General features: G+C 45.9%; 1 protein-coding gene across 7 annotated transcripts in view; it reads left to right on the top strand.

Annotated features, from left to right (window-relative positions):
• Window positions 1-2,922: 2,922 nt before the first annotated feature.
• Window positions 2,923-16,948, top strand: part of Rdl (Resistant to dieldrin) — a 118,424-nt gene continuing 104,398 nt past the window's right edge. For 3 of the 7 annotated variants that reach the window (XM_043431101.1, XM_043431099.1, XM_043431096.1), the window contains exon 1: window positions 2,926-4,870. In XM_043431101.1, coding sequence (XP_043287036.1) covers window positions 4,470-4,870 — 401 coding nt within the window. In that variant the 5' untranslated portion in view covers window positions 2,926-4,469. Of the gene's footprint in view, window positions 4,871-16,948 lie in introns of all 7 variants that reach the window. The other 4 variants (XM_043431102.1, XM_043431100.1, XM_043431095.1 and 1 more) reach the window with 3 other exon arrangements.

The raw sequence follows: 16,948 nt of genomic DNA, 5'->3' as shown, positions 1-16,948 counted from the left end.
GAGACCGGAGGATAAACGATTTAATCTGTCCTGGCCTAAATACACCCCGTTGCGATATCTACCGCTGTCGGTTATTGCGCTCAGCTCTGTAATATGCACGCGTACACATCGCCATACGTTTCCGGAAAGTATGCGCTCGACGACACACGTGATGGCAGACTCGCGAGCATAACCTTCCCCTTCTAATTCCCAGATGCGTGACACCGTGACCACTCGGAGGTGTTACGGATAATCCAACGTAAATACCGACGAGAATTACGAGGGTGGCGGAGGAGGCTCGAGCTCAGGAAACAGTCAGCTCCGGTAGACACACTCCCAGTAGGCTCCTGGGAATCGTGCATTCGGACATTCCGCCTGGGAAGAAAACACGATGAGCGAGGGGGCCGGAAGGAGCCGGGACCGCCGGAACTAAACGGGTCAGTCGACCGATCTGGTACACGTATACGGCGAAGCGCTCGCAGTAGTTCAAACCCGTTCGGCGTCGGACAGTGGTAATTCTCGTTCACCGCTATCTGTCCACGAATGTCCACGATCTCGGCACCCTCCGCTCTCTGCGGAGTGTCCGTCACAGCATATATGGCCGCTGTATGGTATGAGCCCGACGGAGACGAGCGTAAAACTCATGAAATTTCGCCTTTCGCTAGTGAAAATTAGATAAAATGTGTGCATTTGAAATTCTTATGAAACTCGAAGTTGGCGGATCTACTTGAAGACACTTGGTAAATGAAATTTCAACAAGTTTACCGAAACATGTCACATTGCCGTTTTTCTTATCCGGCCAAGTTATTCCACTCGGCATTGTAAATATGTATTCTCCCGAATGGTAAAGAAAGAGCTTCTTTATAATTGTTTCCGAGTGAAACGTTTTCCAAGGGAGAAAAGCATTTAAAGTTAGGTCAGCGCAGTCTCAACGTATCCGAGACCCCTTAATTCACTTTGTATGCTCTCTCCCCCTCCCCGCTCCTTTCTCTCTTTGCGTCACGCTTCCTCTTTGCCGACGATTTAATAGATTCAGAAATGTAATCGCGAGATTACGCTGGTCCAGGGGAAACAGAAGAGAGAGCGAGAAAGGACGTGAGATAAAGACTAGCCGGGCGTATCTGACCGGTCATACAGAGCCACGCGTACCTCACAAGTTAATCCGTAAACTTTCATAAGTTTTCTCGGGTAATTTCGCCTCGAGTGTACTCTCCGGAATAAATTAAACAGGAAAAAGTATTCCTTTTCTCGAGCACCCGTCCGGCTGGTATCTTTCATATTTTCTTACACATTGAATGAGAAAATAAGTTGCCGACATCCCAGCATCGAACACGAAGAAAACTATACATTTTTATTAAATTGTTTATATCCCGATCGAGACAAAGACGCAGCAGGAGAGAAGAGTCGAGTACGACGATGCCGGGAGCGAGAGAATCGATCGAACCGGATCGAAAAGAAAAACGGAGTCCAGGGATGCGCGTCGTCGATCTCACAATACAAATTTATACGAAACGTTCACCCCTCGGTTTACATTTTTCTCTCTCTCTCTCTCCCTTCTTTCTTTTCCATCCGCATCACTTCTTTTCATCATGGCAGCTCCTATTTTCTCGTATAATGTTTACGTATAGAAAAAAACGCAGGAGAACAAGATCTCGAGGGGCGACTCTTCGCTCCACAATAACAAAAGTAGAACAAACATCGCGATATAATGTTCGCGGCCTACGTGCAAAAACAAGACCGATGACAAAAACTAACGTGGCTTTTTCCCGAAATTGGAAAGTCCTAAATGATATTGATACGATTAAACTGGAGGATTTTTATTTGAGAAAACGGTCGATTGCTCGCGCATGAGAATGCTTTTAGCCGAGCATCGCGCTAAGACATTGGAAACTTTGCTTTGATAATTAATCAACATATTGATTACTCAAGGTCTTGAGAGCGACGGATGAATTCGTGTGGGTACACCGCTAACTTCTCCAGGTTATCCAACTGTCAAACTATTCAGAAGGAACTTCTATTCCCGGTGTTTAAGTTATTGTGGGAGCTGCTCGCGTTGGTAAAACAGAAGACGCATGTACGGAGTATTCAATGCCGATGGGATCGAAAATTTCCAGCGGAATCGCGAAAAGTGTGAATTTCATGAAATTTATCGGGTACAAAAAGGTAGGATCCGTAGCCTGCTAGAAATTAGCATCGATTACCGAGTAGGGGTGAAGCAAAACTATACCCTACGTAGATATGCCGAAGATACCGAGGGTTTGCCGTAGTGCGTAGAAAGTTTGGATGGCACATGAGATATTATGGGCATATGGCTGGTGGGTACATCTCAAGCTCCGATGTGTCTTTAGCTCCGTCCTGTGTTCACGCACGCAGATAAAAGCGCACAGCTGAAAGAGGGTGGCGAAGCGTTGAGAGAGGGTGGAAAGTACGAGGGTTGGGATGCTGATGGGGGAGGCAGGTTGCTCGACGTCCCGGCTGGAGGCGCGCTCCGGCATCGTCGTCGTCGTAGTCGAGCATTGGCGAAGGAAAGAGATAGAGTCGGATGGCGGGGGGCGGCGGCGAGGAGAAGGTAAAGGGAGGGAGGGTTGTAAAGCGCGGATGAGTTACCAAGCGAGTAAGCGAGAGGGTTCGAAAGCTGCGAGACTGCGAGGAGGCTATTTCGCGCGCAACGATGTACGTTCGGGGGTGAGTGGAAGAGAGAGAGAGAGAGAGAGAGAAACATGAGGGACCAAAAGCATTGGAAGGCGAGGGGAGAGAGAGAGTTTACGGAAAAGCACGAGGAGCAAAGGGAATTCGTAGTAGCGATGAGGGTAGCTCGGGTGGGGTAGTTTTTGCAGGGATGGGTTCGCGGACAGAGCGCCTGCGCGGTACGACGGCCGGGTAAGCCGCGAGGGCCGCCACTCCCGAGCGCGGCGTAGCGCGGGTGCGAGCGTCCGAGAGATGTCCAGTGGAAGAATCAAAGTAAAGAGGAGCGACCGGCAGACCGGCGGCCCTAGGCAGGCTCCCGCTTTATAGGAGAGGACCTAAGGAGGCCCCCGAAGAGGGTCCCAGCTCCCCCCTCCGGCCCCCCATTTTCTTTTATCCCTGTCCCTTGTTCCTACACTTATAATCCATCCTCTCTGTGTCTCTACTCCTGATCAACCCCCGACGCACCTCCCTTGCTCCTAACCCCCCGGTCATCTTTTACCACGGTGAGTGGACAAAAATTACCTGCTGTGCGTGCCTGCTTTGCGAGCACAATCTCTCCTTTCCTCTCGCTCGTTATCCTTCCTCCCTCCTCTTCTCGCTCGCTCTCCATCTGCCACCCCATGCGAGACAAAGTGTGAAGTTTACAGACGCATCCTCAAAGTGTCTACCACGAGGAAGGAAGATTGAATAATAACAGTGGCCAGTGACGCGGCGAGTGAGCCGCTAACCATTTACTATTTTTGCTCAGGGCTCAGCCTCCAAATTCTCATCGTCAGGAGAGACTCTGCAATCGTTGGAGTTATTTACGCACTGTGGAATCGTGAAAACGCAACTCGAGTGTACCCCGCACCAAAATCCACGTGAGAACGAACGAGTCTGTGCAACATTATAAATATACATAATCGAATAATCGCTCAGTTCGAACGACAAGAGATTCGGTAATTAAACTGTTCGGGTGAAAGGACCGCGGAAGGTGACTCGGTCAGTAAAACTCAACGGGCGAAAAAGACCAACGAGAATCCCTTCTTTGAAGGAAGCAGCTATGATGAAAGAGAGAAAGTGAAAGAAAAAGAAGAAAAGGAAAAAGTAGCAAGGAAAAATCGGGAGGAAAGAAAAGAGAAAATAAATAAAGCGATAGAAATAGGGGGAAGAAGAAAAACGAAGGAACCAGGCGCTGAATCAGGGTGGTGGAATAGTGGGGTGCTCGTTGGCGGCAGTGGTGGTGGTGGTCCGTGGTTGTAGTAGTGGCACTGGTAGTGGTGCGGTGGTCGTGGTGGTGGTAAAGTGGTCCGGTGCTTGCTGGTGCTGCTTGGCGCTGGTGGTGAAGCTGCTGTCGCGGATAACGTCGACCTCTGCGAGCCGTACCACGTAGCTCGGGTAACACGAGATAGTCGAGTGGCGAAAGAGTGAGAGGAACGGCCAGCTTCCTCCCGGTTTCGGGGAAGTTGGGCGTCCTTTTATAAGAATTTACCTTCGAGGTGACATTCTTCAAAAATGTAACCTTCCTTTTTCTATTATCCATGAGAAAGAGCGAGAGAGAGAGAGAGAGAGACTGGGAAGGTTACGATACGAAAAGCAAACAGTGAATTGTGCTACAAGAGTGAGAGTTCGTGGTTGTTTATAAACTTAATCGACGAGTGAGACGCGAAGAGTGATAAAACACCGAGAGAAAGAGAGAGCGAGAGAGAGAGAGAGCAGCCCGAAACGAGGATAAGCTTAAGAATATATGAATTAAGCTCGTCTCGCGTGGTTTAGGTGAGAGTGTATAAACGAGATATTTACATGCGAACAATCCGTTTTTGATGGTCGAGGAGAAAGCCCTGTCACTTTTAGTCCGGGAGGGCCCGGAGGCGGCGAAGGAAGAAGACCAACGAGATCACCATCGTCGAGATCAACTGCAGAAACAACAGCGGCAACAACATCAACAGCAACGACGTCGCGGACGGAGAAGAAGGAGACGAATTCATCAAGCTTTATCTCATTGCGAACAACCCGAACAATTTCAACATATAAACCCTCATTTCGTTCGGCCAAATTTACACTTACGAGATTCGAGCTGTTCGACTCTCGAAAAAAGATCTAACAGAGGTCTCGTCAGGTACGCGAGGATGAGGTCACACGCAGCATCGTGGAGCTTCGTGCTTCTTGCTGCTACCGTCGCACTCGTGCCGGCAACACACACACCGCCTTTTGAACACGCCGCGTAAGTAAACTCATACGATTCTAAAAAAAAAAGCCTTTACAACAGTTTACATACTTCCTCGTACGAGTGCAATCAGAAAAGCTCGTTTATCTCCACAAAAAGACCCGAAACAATCTAAAACTTCGAGCCCAACTGGCACACTTGAATTATTCAATCTACAAAACTCTCGATTTAACTTCGTATAATGATTATTCCTCCGGAGCGAATAACATCGCAGCAACGACACACTCAAAGTTGACCTAGTAACGCTCCACTCTTATCAGATCTTCCTCAGACCAATGCCATTTCCGAGGGTACTCCGATATAACGCGCGTGTCGTCGTTCAACGTTGCCGCTACTGTACTAGCTGACCCGGAAAATCGCGTGTATTTTTACTTTCGCAACTACAATTCATCAGCAATCAATAGATATTGTTGACGCACGTTATTTTTGTCGTGGACCATTATATTTTCAAAGTTCTCGAGCCCAAATGATCCCTTAATCGGCTACGTTCGTTTCCGCGCGGTGCGGTGCGATAAAACTAAACTCACAAACAATTGAGCCTCGAAATACCGATGATTAGGATAGATATATATTTTTGACGCTCTCATTAGAGGGCTTTGATCACCAACGGAGTTTCGTATCGCTGCATGCACGTTCTGAAACTGCGCGCATTGATTTTTTCTTTCAATGCTATTCAATTAACACAGTTTCGCAAAGGCGTCTGAAAAATTGGGCTTCCCGTACAAGGCTAATGCGTTTTTAAACACAGCGAGAAAGTATTCGACTGCAATAAGCAGTCGATTGCAGGGTATGCGTGTCCGAGAGTCATAAAGACGCCAGCGAGACACGCTCCGCCGTTGTGTTTGGTGTAAGCGTAAGTGACACGCATTCCATTCAGCATACACGTCGGAAGGAACTAGCGTCATCGTCGTTCACCGAGCCACCGAGCGAGCGTGTTACTTCGTAATCTAGGATTCTCCCGGGCTCCCTCGCATATCGCCCTGATGATCTAGGAATGTCTTTCAACTGTTATGTCACATTGCGGGAACTTGTTACCAAAGCCACTTTCCTGGAGCGTCGCAATAAGAGCAGACGAAGCACACGAGACTCGAAAAATGGATGTTGAAGGGGATCGGCACGGTGTTATTTTGCCTGTAAATCAAATTTATAGTTTTTCTACGTTACCATGAATTTTCAAAGTATCTGCGTGGCAACTGGAATTCTAATGATAAAAAAAAACCGTGCGATGAGCTTCCCAGAAGGAACGACAAACGCTTCACAATTTTTCCGGGAAAACAATTATTTATCGATAGACTTTCGTGTCTCCGGGCAATAATAGCGTTACAGAAAAACGTGAGAAGATGACGAAGGTGCTACCGGCCACGAAAGTCCAGCTGCGACGAGAATTAAAGTACAAGTGGCCGGTATCCGAAGTAGCGAGGGTTCGTGAATGGTCAGACGCCCCGCTGCGCGAGCGGGGCTTGGAAAAGTGAGCGCGCCCTCGTGGATTCTTCATTAAGACGATTAAGGACCCGCTCGAATGACTGATTAACTAGGAAAGAAGCGGGACTTTGAAGTACCACGAATTCTACTATATTCGAAGGTTTTAAACGCCAAAATATAAAAATACAAGCGCTCTGTCAGCAGCGCGCTAATTCCAATAAAAACAGCGGTTTCTTGAGTAACTAGTTTTCACACGAGCTGGCGTCTGTCAGTCTGAGAAAGCATGAGTGAATTTCTCTTTGTCATCCGCGCACTCGCACCCCTCGTGTTCGCAAAAATCCGTCGTGTATTCTACTACCAGTAGCATAAAGTAGAATCTCCATGAAGTAACGACAGGGTGTAGAAGTAGAAAAATACGAGCGATGGCGAGGAAAAATGAGATGGGAATATACAAAGAGAGAGAGAAAGAGAGAATGTTGCCAGCGGAGTGTTTCGCACAGAGCACGCTTTTGCGAACTTTCAAAGCAACTTTTCGCTACAGCCCGTCCCCTCCTCTCTTTCTTCCCTCTCCGTCTCTCTCTTCGCCAGACTAGAACGCCATTGATCAAAGTCACGTGGCACACATACCGGCGTTGTGAGCTTGGTACTTTTACCATCTACCTCTCTATTTCTCCTCACTCCCTCTACCTTTTTTCTTTCATTTTATTCCCCTATTTTTGCTTTCCTCTGTTCCTTCTCCGCACGCTTTTTCTTTCTTCGCTCCTCGTATCTATATATCTTTCCGGTGAAGAGAGCACTGTGAAAACTCGTGGAAAACGAATAATCGAGCTTTCACCACTTTTCCATCGATCTCTGACAATTTCACCAGCCTACACTCTTTCTTTCTTTCTCTCTCTCTTATGTTTTATTTCGTTTACACGAGACGCGACTGAATTTTACAGTGTATTTTTCAATGAGCACTGAAAATAGAGCTGAATTTCGTGTGGGATTGAATCACTCTAAAAAGTACTAACATCGAATATATTTCGCTTCTTATTTTTTTTCAATTTCACACCGTTCGATACGAGTCCGAGATACAAGATAGCAAAAAATATCCCCGAACAACTGACGTGCATGTGCACGTGAATGGCGGGTGTGCAAGTGGAAATGGGAGAACGAGACGGCGAGAGAGAGAGAGGGAGAGAGAAGAAGCGACCAAAATCGATAGCCGATAAGACATTTCAAGCGTGGCAGTGTCTAACCGTCCGGCAACGATGATAGTTTCCTACTTTCGGGAGCTTGCCTCGTAATATCTCCCATCCTTCTACATTACCCCGACTCCTTCGATCTTGCCATCGGTCTCGCCGAACTCGTATCAATATTTAACGCCTTATCTCTCCCTCTCTCTCCCGCCCCCCGAATATATATTCAATTTTTCGATTTTCTCACAAAATACACTTTCCACCAACTCCGATAATGAATAACCTCATTTATAGGCCCTGCCCGTTCGATAACCAGTTAAAAAATAAATTGGCAAGAATGAAGGAGCAAAAAAAGTGTCGAAACAACGATTAGAGAATAAAAATATTTAACGATCTCCGGAATCTCCTCAACTATATTAAAACCCCGGGAATTGACACTCGTCTAGTGGTGTCTTCGACTAACCCACAACCCTCGACGTCCTCGCTCCATAGTCAAGCGATTATCAATATTTACGCTTCTTCTTCCTCCTTCTTTCCCGTTCGCCTCTCATTCCGCTCTTTTACAATCTCTTCCGGCTTTGGGTGATGCTCTCTTCCACCTGTTTCATCTTTCACGCCTCAGCTTCGTTCGTGTCTAGCCCACTGGCACACCACCGGGCGATTCGCCACTTTGCGCGACCGGCACAATATATTTGTACACATACACATCGCTATATGGATACAAATGTATAACTATGCATACATGCAGGGAGGGAGGAGAGTGAGAGAAAAGCCACGAGTCCCGGCTCCTCGTGTAGTGTGGTATCAGTGATCGCAGTAGAGCACTTGAGGCCAAGAGAAGGGTGCTTTCTTCCCTCTCCCGCTCCCTCTCCTCTCCCTGCTCCTCAACCCCGAACGTGGCAGAGCTCCAAATCCTCCTCCACCGAGTTCTTTCCCGCCCGCAGCCCTCGAGCGTCTCTCTCTCTCTCTCCCTGACCTCTTACCCTCCGAATTCTCCAGTCTTGCAGAGCCTAACACTGGGCCACCTCGTACGAGGGTGTGGGCTTCCCAGAACCCGATGAGCCTTCTGTCCCAGTCGAGCTACCTAGACTAACCTCCCGCCCCTACCTTCATTCACCATTCGTACATCACCCCACGAAATCTTCTCGTCTTAATATCCATTTGCTACCCCCAACCATCCCCGTATTTCTCTGTTTCTCTCTCTCTCTCTCTCTCTCTCTCTCTCGCTCGTTCGTGAACGAGAGCAAGTGGTATTCAATCCTTTGGCCAATGTCGAGGCCCTCCCATTGCCCCGATCAACGCAGACGAGGCTTTATATCTCTGGATTCGGCGGGATTCTGGCCCTGCTAGAACGCGCCACTGCTCCCACTGGAGAAACACCTGGGGAGCATATTGCGCCCGGAGGGCATCGTATTAATTCGTTCCAGTGCTAATTTATGGCCAAATACATGCACGGACTCGTATATAGGGTCTCAGGAATCCTGGCTCTGCTGCTATGTTAGCTCGAACTGTAGGAAAATTAACATTGGGAATATTTTCTTAGGAAAACTGTCCCCTTAGTTTAGTTGGGAAATAGTTTATCTTAAAAGCCAATGCAAATGTTAATTCGCGACGTAACTCAGTTGATTCGAATCTCGCAAGTAGAATGATCGACTCTGTACTCACTTCGAATGTTATTTTTCTTGAATTTTCATCGAATCGAACAAAGCCCGATGCAATTTACCAATCTTTAAAGCTCCCTCGACAAACCGCTATTTCCTCCTCGCCCATACACTTTTATCTTTCGTCCCGCAATTTCGCTCCACCGGGTCAATCGTGTTTTGGTAGATGCTATCTCTCGTCTTTCCAACTCAAACTTTCATCTCCTGCTCGATTCGACTCCTGTTTTCGTTCGAGCCAACGACGAGGAGTCTAATTTACTCGTCGCAGCCGCGCCGCACCACCAGCCGCACAAAGGCGTACCCAGGAGCGTGGAAGCTGCTCTCGCGCCCCGAGAGTTCGATCCTCGCTGTGTGACCCACTTCCGGAAGCTGAACCAGTCGTCGGTGCGGCCTCGACGAGTGGCTAACCATACGAATATTCGTAGTGCGTTGCTCTTAAAAATTGTTTCTCATTTCATTACATCTCAAAACACTGGCATTCGTCATTTTTTTTTTTTTTTTCAAAACGACGAGAGGCAAAGTTTAGTGGAAAATCTGTAGCGAGCATCTTCCAAAAACACTTTTCGTCCCAATCGATCTGTTGCCAGTATGAATTATTGCCACTCCGCTTCCATTTCTCGTACCTTTTTTCCCCAACAATGATGCAAGTTTTGTTCGCTCTCGTCTCTGTATCACGAGAAGTTTGTTATGACATGTAGATGAATGAAGATTTTCCAGGCACAAGCTTTCATAAGAGAAAAAAAGTGCATTCACAAGTCCTCGGGCAATCGTTTAACTATTTCGAGTGTTTCTCCACGTACATCGTGTATACCAGGCTATACACACACCACTCCGAGTTGTACAATACATTCGCCGCCAGTTTTGTGCAGCTTATTTTACGTATATATGACAGAAGAACGTGTAGCTGTTTGTCCACGTGTATGTATGCATGTAGAAATTTGTAAGCGTTCTCGGCAGTACTCCTGGCGATGGCAGAAGTTCGTTTCCACGGGTTCGGGCATGCAAACGCTCGAGAGTACGTGAAACCTTAATTCAAAACCGAGGACCGAAGAGCGTGAGCTATTCACTGTGAGCAGCCGTACGAGCTTGCCAAAACTTTTGTCATTGCGAAAACATTTTCCAATTGGACTGAAGAATTTTCACTTTTCTTATGAGGTCTGGGTCGATTGATCGAAGCGAAAATTATGATAGAGTCGAGAAACATGAGAATAAAAGCGGTGGAATTTAAGCTCTGACGGAGCGAAAAAAATTGTAGCGACTCGATGACTTCATACACACGAGTCAAATGCGAAAATGTCGCAATCGCGTGCCGCCACCGTTTGCACCAATGTAAACTAGTTATGGAAGAAAAAAATCCTCCAAGGTGAGATGAACGATGCGAAGGAGTGAAAAAAGAAAGTGGGCTAGACGAGAGGGGCTCGAAAAAGGAGGTTTGTAACGAGCACGTACGAGAGCGATATTGCTTGATTTAGTTGTGCACACCGAGGTGAGCGAATGTCGTCGTTGTAAATGTGACAATCGCATGATTTAGCACTCACGTTTCAAGTGCTTTCGCGATGGAAGCGCGCGAGCAAGGAGAAAAAAAATTGTATGAGCTTTGATGTGTCACACGGTCTGGGGGAGGGGATAATCGTCGGCGTTGACCGCCTTTCGAGATTTAAAAAAATTAGAGAAGAAGAGAAAAAACGTCCATTTGCGGGAGAACAAAACGAGCCTGGCCGCAAACGAGGTTCCTTCGGTGCGGGAGGGGCGCGAGGGGAGAGTAGAAAAATCGAGTGGGAGGATTGGAGAAGCGGGAAAAAGTGCGTCCTCTCGTGGAGGCGTCTCCGAACTCGGGAATGCCCGTGGAAATGAACAAACGAATAACGTTGGCGCCCCCTGCAACGATCTGACGAATGAGCGATGCATATTTGATAGTAAGCGAATATTAATGCGAACTTATAGCGGTGATTGATGAATCGAGCCTTTACTAACCCATTCCCCGTGGTCGCCAGTAAATTCATATATTTCCCTGAAAACATCATGCCGACTTTTCCATAGCAACAACTTTCTCGTATTCGTTCTCGTTTACAGCGGCATTTGAGGAAATGAAAGAGAGCCTATGGCCACAGAAAAACATGCATTTTTCCTCGTTCCACATTCCCCTCCTATCACTCAACCATAATCAAACGTCAGACCAGTAAATGAATGAAGTGAAGCACGGAATAAAGAGCCTTTAACGAAGATTATTTTTATTACCGAAGCAGAAGCCTCCAGGAGTGTGTTTTTCACTCGCCAGCATGACACACGAGCCAGCAAAAGTCACTTTTTACTACCGAATGCGTTCGCTTATTTCTTCATTACCTTCCATGGAGGCGGTGCAGCTGTGAATATTATCAGATTTTAATGGCTCCAACTTCATTTATTTTTATTCCCCTTCATTTACATTAACAATGATGACGACGTTATTCGTAAACCTACTTCTATTCACTTCGAAATTACAACATTTAATATTATTCTCCTTCTTTAATAGCCAGCGATGTAAAATTTCGCTTAAAAATTGTGGCGCTCGCGCACGCTCAACCCGCGCGAAGCGTAATAGCTTCTCTCAATCCCAACGGGAGCCCCCGAGGGGCGAACGATCGAAGTTAAAGCAAGGGAGAAAGAGATATTACGATGGAGCTTCGATAGATAGAAAATCAGGTATCTGATAAGAAAAGGGACTGCGGCGAACGACGAGAGAAAACCGGATGAATCTTCGTTTACGTACAAATCGAATAGTCTTCGGTAACAGTAATATCCGGTACTGCCAACCGCGGATCTCAGAGTGTCCGACTGTGGGGGCTTCGTTATGTTCAACCTCCGGCTCGATGATCCCACACCACCAAACAATTCAACATCAATCTTAACTGTATATACTCGACCGCGCCATTGCATCGTCCTTTACAGGCGCGCAAGCACACCACACAGGGAACGATTTGCACCTTCGAGATCCTGCTTCGACGATCCCATGGGTTTTCTCAATTTCAATTGACCGTTTTCGTCCTGCCGATTCGTTGGGGATTTCAGGAAAAAATCATCTCCGACGAACGACAATGTTGTATCAGTCGAAAAATCGATCATTTCCGGTCCCTCCAAGCGACGGCTTCATTCCCGATTATTTTCATGCTAAAGCAAAGTCTCACTCGAGCTGGAAAGGCCCATAAGTTCTTGCGGTATTGGTATACACGTCGGTGATTCTCGAGCCCTGCCGCGTCGCTCACTCCGCCTCGTCCCACGTTACATGGCCCATCCAGGAAACTCACTTCTGCCCATCAACGTGCCACCTACTCTCAGAGGCTCTCCGCACTTCGATTTACCGATTGATTTTATTCCCTTATTCATTCTCGGGATTCAACGCGATTCAATCGTTGCCGCAAAATTACCCACATTTTCCGTAAGCTCTCGCCTTTACTTTAATCGAGCTCTTGATTAACTTCACCACTTTCGAAGTGGCTCACAAAAATGGGGGCGCGAGTCTCTATGAAAATACCACAGAATCGGTGAAATTCGTCTCGAGATCATTCCAAAAATATGACCACAACTTTTCGCTGTACAAGCACGATCAGAGAATCGATCCGGTGAAATCCTGAGGAAGGTAACAAAAGGGGAGAGAGAGATCAAAAGGAAAATCCTCTGCAGCGAGAATGACGTACGTATGCGAGGGGGAGGCACGAAGTAAAAGGCTGGATTGCTCGGTGGCGTATAAATCGGATTTCAATTCGATTCATGCTCACCGGGGGATTTCTCGTGTTCCTCTAATCAAACCACCTTCGAAGGAGTGAGGATGGAAGTAGGAAGAGCGTGAGAAGGAGGAAGGAAGAGGCGAGAGCCCGCACACTCTTTGTCATCGGGTTGGTGGCTATCGACGAGAAAGAAAAAGAGCAAGAAAGCATGAGAAAAAGGAAAAGTAAAAAAGCTTACAGAGGAAAAAGGATCCAACGAATTCGAGTTTGTCTACGTTCGTGTGATTTTCTCGGTGCATCGGTCTATGTGTGCCCGGCCAGGGCGGGGGGGGGGGGGGGGGGGGGCGAGTCTGTTTGTGGGCCTAGAAGCCTCGCAGTAGTTTATATCGACCACTATCGTGCTGACCCGGAAGGGGATTCGGCAAACACCCTTTCCAAATGAAATTCGAGAAAAACAAGAGCCGGTGATAGATGCCGGTGCAATCGAACGTGTTCCCCCCTCCTGCCGGTCTATCAATGCTTCTTCCACAATTGCACCGCGGGCACGAATGTTGCTACCTTTCTACCTCTTCATATCTATGTATATAGACCTGGCTATATACACTGAAAACTGTAGTATTCGACGTCTGTCTCTATATATAGAACGACGTTCGATTGCACCTGGAGAAGCCTAAGGCTAACTCCCGACGTTCCTCCAAGCAGCAGTGATTGAATCGAACTCTATAAAAAAAAGACAAGGCTAAAGGTCATAGACGAAATGAATGTGTAAATATATGTTAGGTACGTTCGAGCGCGCATATATACGTCGAAAAAGAAAAGGAGATTTATAAAGTGCACCGCACATGCTGTCTTTTGACAAGAACTTTCTACTCGTTAATCAAGTGGATTTGAAATTTTGCTAACCTTTGTTAACACGCGATATATGGATTTGGCATATTCCAAGGCTCGCTCTCTGGCAACATCATCACCGCGATCCGGCGATTGGACGAATAATCTCTGTGGAGAAACCAACGTGGACGGGGCTCGAAAATTCAATTGCTCTCTCTCTCTCTCTCTCTCTTTCTCTCGTTCATTGATAACTGAAATCGAATGTTAAAATGTCGACATTGAAACTTTTCAAACACACGTATCAGCTCATTGAATTCCTTTTTCCAATTAAATTGAAATATATTCATATCCACGTTAACTCTCCGAAATAAAGCGCAATGAATACTCGAAATATAAACAAGTATTTTGGTTGGCTGGTGCGCTGCTGCTTCTACTTCCACCACCGAATATCGCTCAGGGATGGGCTGATCGATACAAATATTATTATTTCCAAACATGTACATTAAAATTATGAGACAAAAGCGTATAATGATATTACGCAGTGTACTCTACTCGTATACTTCACTATATATAATATAATGGGGCTGCGTATAAATATCTATACACAACGAACGGTAAATATCGAGTTCGTTGAGTGGTGTTCGCCCCGTTAATTAAAAGCGTATCCAGCATTGTTATTATTGTTGGAAAATCCGACGCGAGAGAAGGAGAGAGAGAGAGAAAGAGAGACTCGAGAACGAAAATGCTTTTCACGAACCCTCCACCTCGTATCTTTCAGAAGGAGGTAAATGCTTTTCCATGAACATGCATAAATGCACAAATATCCATGTATTTGTACGAAGATACCTTGATACGTATATATTTATATTTCGAATCATTTACGAAACGTTATACAATATAGATGGAAATATAAAGTTTATAATGTGGAGAGGAGCAGCCGATACGTCTCAGTGTATAAACTTCACACAAATGTAATTGAACGATAGAGAAGGAGAGAAACAGGGATAGGAAAAGTGTCTAATATCTCGCGAATGTTGGCCGAAAAGCGCCGCTCGGCAGATGGATTTTCATTATGCTGTACATGCCTTTTACCCATACAATAACACGAGCTTGAAGCATTGTACCGGGGTCCTTGCACCCTTGCATTCGCACAAAATCCCTTTCAATAAACCGCTTCAGAGTCCCGGTGCACTATTAAATTTCGAGCGCCACAGGGGTGTGGAAATTTCACGAGGGCAATTGAAATTTATAGCATTGAAATCTGTCGTAGTGAAAATTTTAATTAAAAACTTTTATCCATTATTTTTAACTGTGAATTATAAGGTCGGAATTTAAGTGAAAAACAAGCGCAAGCTTGTGAGCGGTGGTGAAAAATACTTTGACGTTGGGCCGCGATATACAAGTTTACTTTTTGGCAAAACTCTTCGCGCCCGGCGAGCCTCCCAGAAGCCGAGTTATCTGCGGAGGGAGAATTTTGTGTTTATTGGTCGAGTGCACCTCGATAGCAAAAATGTTGGAGACTGTGGTAAAAAGGAGGAAAAAGAAAAAAAAAACGTTTTCGTCAGATAAGAAATAGTTTTCGGCATATCTGGCTTATCGATTTTTCTTCAGACCCAGCAGCCACACTACCTCGCCAACCTCAAATGCCAGAATTTTTCACTCCTCCGCAGGCTTCACTAAAATCCTACATATTTTTATACCCGCTCATACTCGTAAGATCTTCACCGAGGATAGGGATATAACAGAACGACCAAATAAGCTATACCGCTTGAATAAAGTGGCTGAACACGAACGTATCCAAAGACGATTACGAGCGAGATAAGAAGACCAGTTTATATACACATATGCGATGATAAACTGGGGAATAAGAGTCGAAAAAAGTCGGACACTGCGAAACCACTCGTAGAAATATACAGCGAAGATAGACCCAGCAATGAACGGGCTCGTAATCGATTGTATTTCTGTGGATCGAAACAAAACTTTTAGACACAAAATGTGCGAATTATTGTGATTGGAAAGAATTTAGGACGAATATACGAACGGAGAGGAGGGACTGCTGCTATGGCCGAATGATTGAAATGTTTCGAAGAGTGTCGACTGCAATTGTGGGTCCTTAAAAAAAAAACACTTTGGCAGGCAGAAAAAAAGCGTCTCGCGAACGCGTATTCGTCGTACCGAGTAACATTCGTTCTTCTGGCTTTTTGAAAATCCTTCCTCTCACCCATCATTTCCTTTTCGTTCTTGGCGTCCAAGCCGCGACTCCGCCTGATTTTCCCTTTTTTTCTATTAAGGTCATAAAGAGAGTGATTTCATAATTACACGAGAGTTATATAGTGTGGGGGAGCGAGAGAACGAATACAAAAGAGAGAGAGAGAGAGGGTGGGGGTGGGGGGGGGGGGGGGGGGGAGCGCAGGAGGTAAAAAAGTGAAATGAGAAAAGTAGTAGTTTCCGGGCTGCTTGACGAGTCACGTGGATAATTGGGGCATGAGGGTAATTGGGATGGACGTACGTACCGAGCGACCGAGAAAGACAGAGCGGACGAGAATTATAATGATAAAAATATTAAAATAATAAGCCAAGCCTGGTGAATAAGTCCAATAACTGAAAACTTGGCTTCTTTATTTTTCCATTTCTCTCTGCTGCTCGTTCTTAGACATTTTTTTTCGAAAGGACTGTTAATTATTACAACTGCGAGAAGTGAAAAAGAAAGAATTTTCGAAAACTCATTGTACGAGGATAAAATCCAGACTCGGAAATCCACCGGGTTGTAAAATGATGAATTTCGCGGAGTAACAATGCAAAATTGTCCGCAGCGTTGAGCCACCTACAAACTTGAATGAAGAAAGAAAAAACGAACGAGAGGGAGGGGAAAAAACAACGCACTAATCCAAAATTCGTGCTCGAAACACTTTCACAGTGTGACAATGTGGAAGAACACAATAAGCCAGTTTGCTGTTGTTTCTCGTCGTGGGCGAGAAACGGCTCAACGGATTATGCGCGTGAAACACACAAAAGTAGAACATTAATTAGACGACGATAAAACGGTGACGGGCATCCTATAAACACAGAGCAGCACTGGCTTAGCGGAAGCCTTTCGTATTGCGAAGCATGAAGTTTTCACGAAAGCTCAAAGCTCTCGGCGAATCAGACGAAACCGCACTTGAATTTTCTGTTTTATCAACTTTGACCTACGAGAATTTCACGTTTTATAAGCATTTTGTTAATTTCATTACGATAAACTCATTTTCTTAAGTGTCCCTTTTACAGAGGCATGCAATT

The sequence above is a fragment of the Venturia canescens genome, chromosome 10, assembly GCF_019457755.1.
Source record: "Venturia canescens isolate UGA chromosome 10, ASM1945775v1, whole genome shotgun sequence".
Classification (NCBI taxonomy): domain Eukaryota; kingdom Metazoa; phylum Arthropoda; class Insecta; order Hymenoptera; family Ichneumonidae; genus Venturia; species Venturia canescens.
This window is presented reverse-complemented; position numbering and strand designations above follow the sequence as displayed.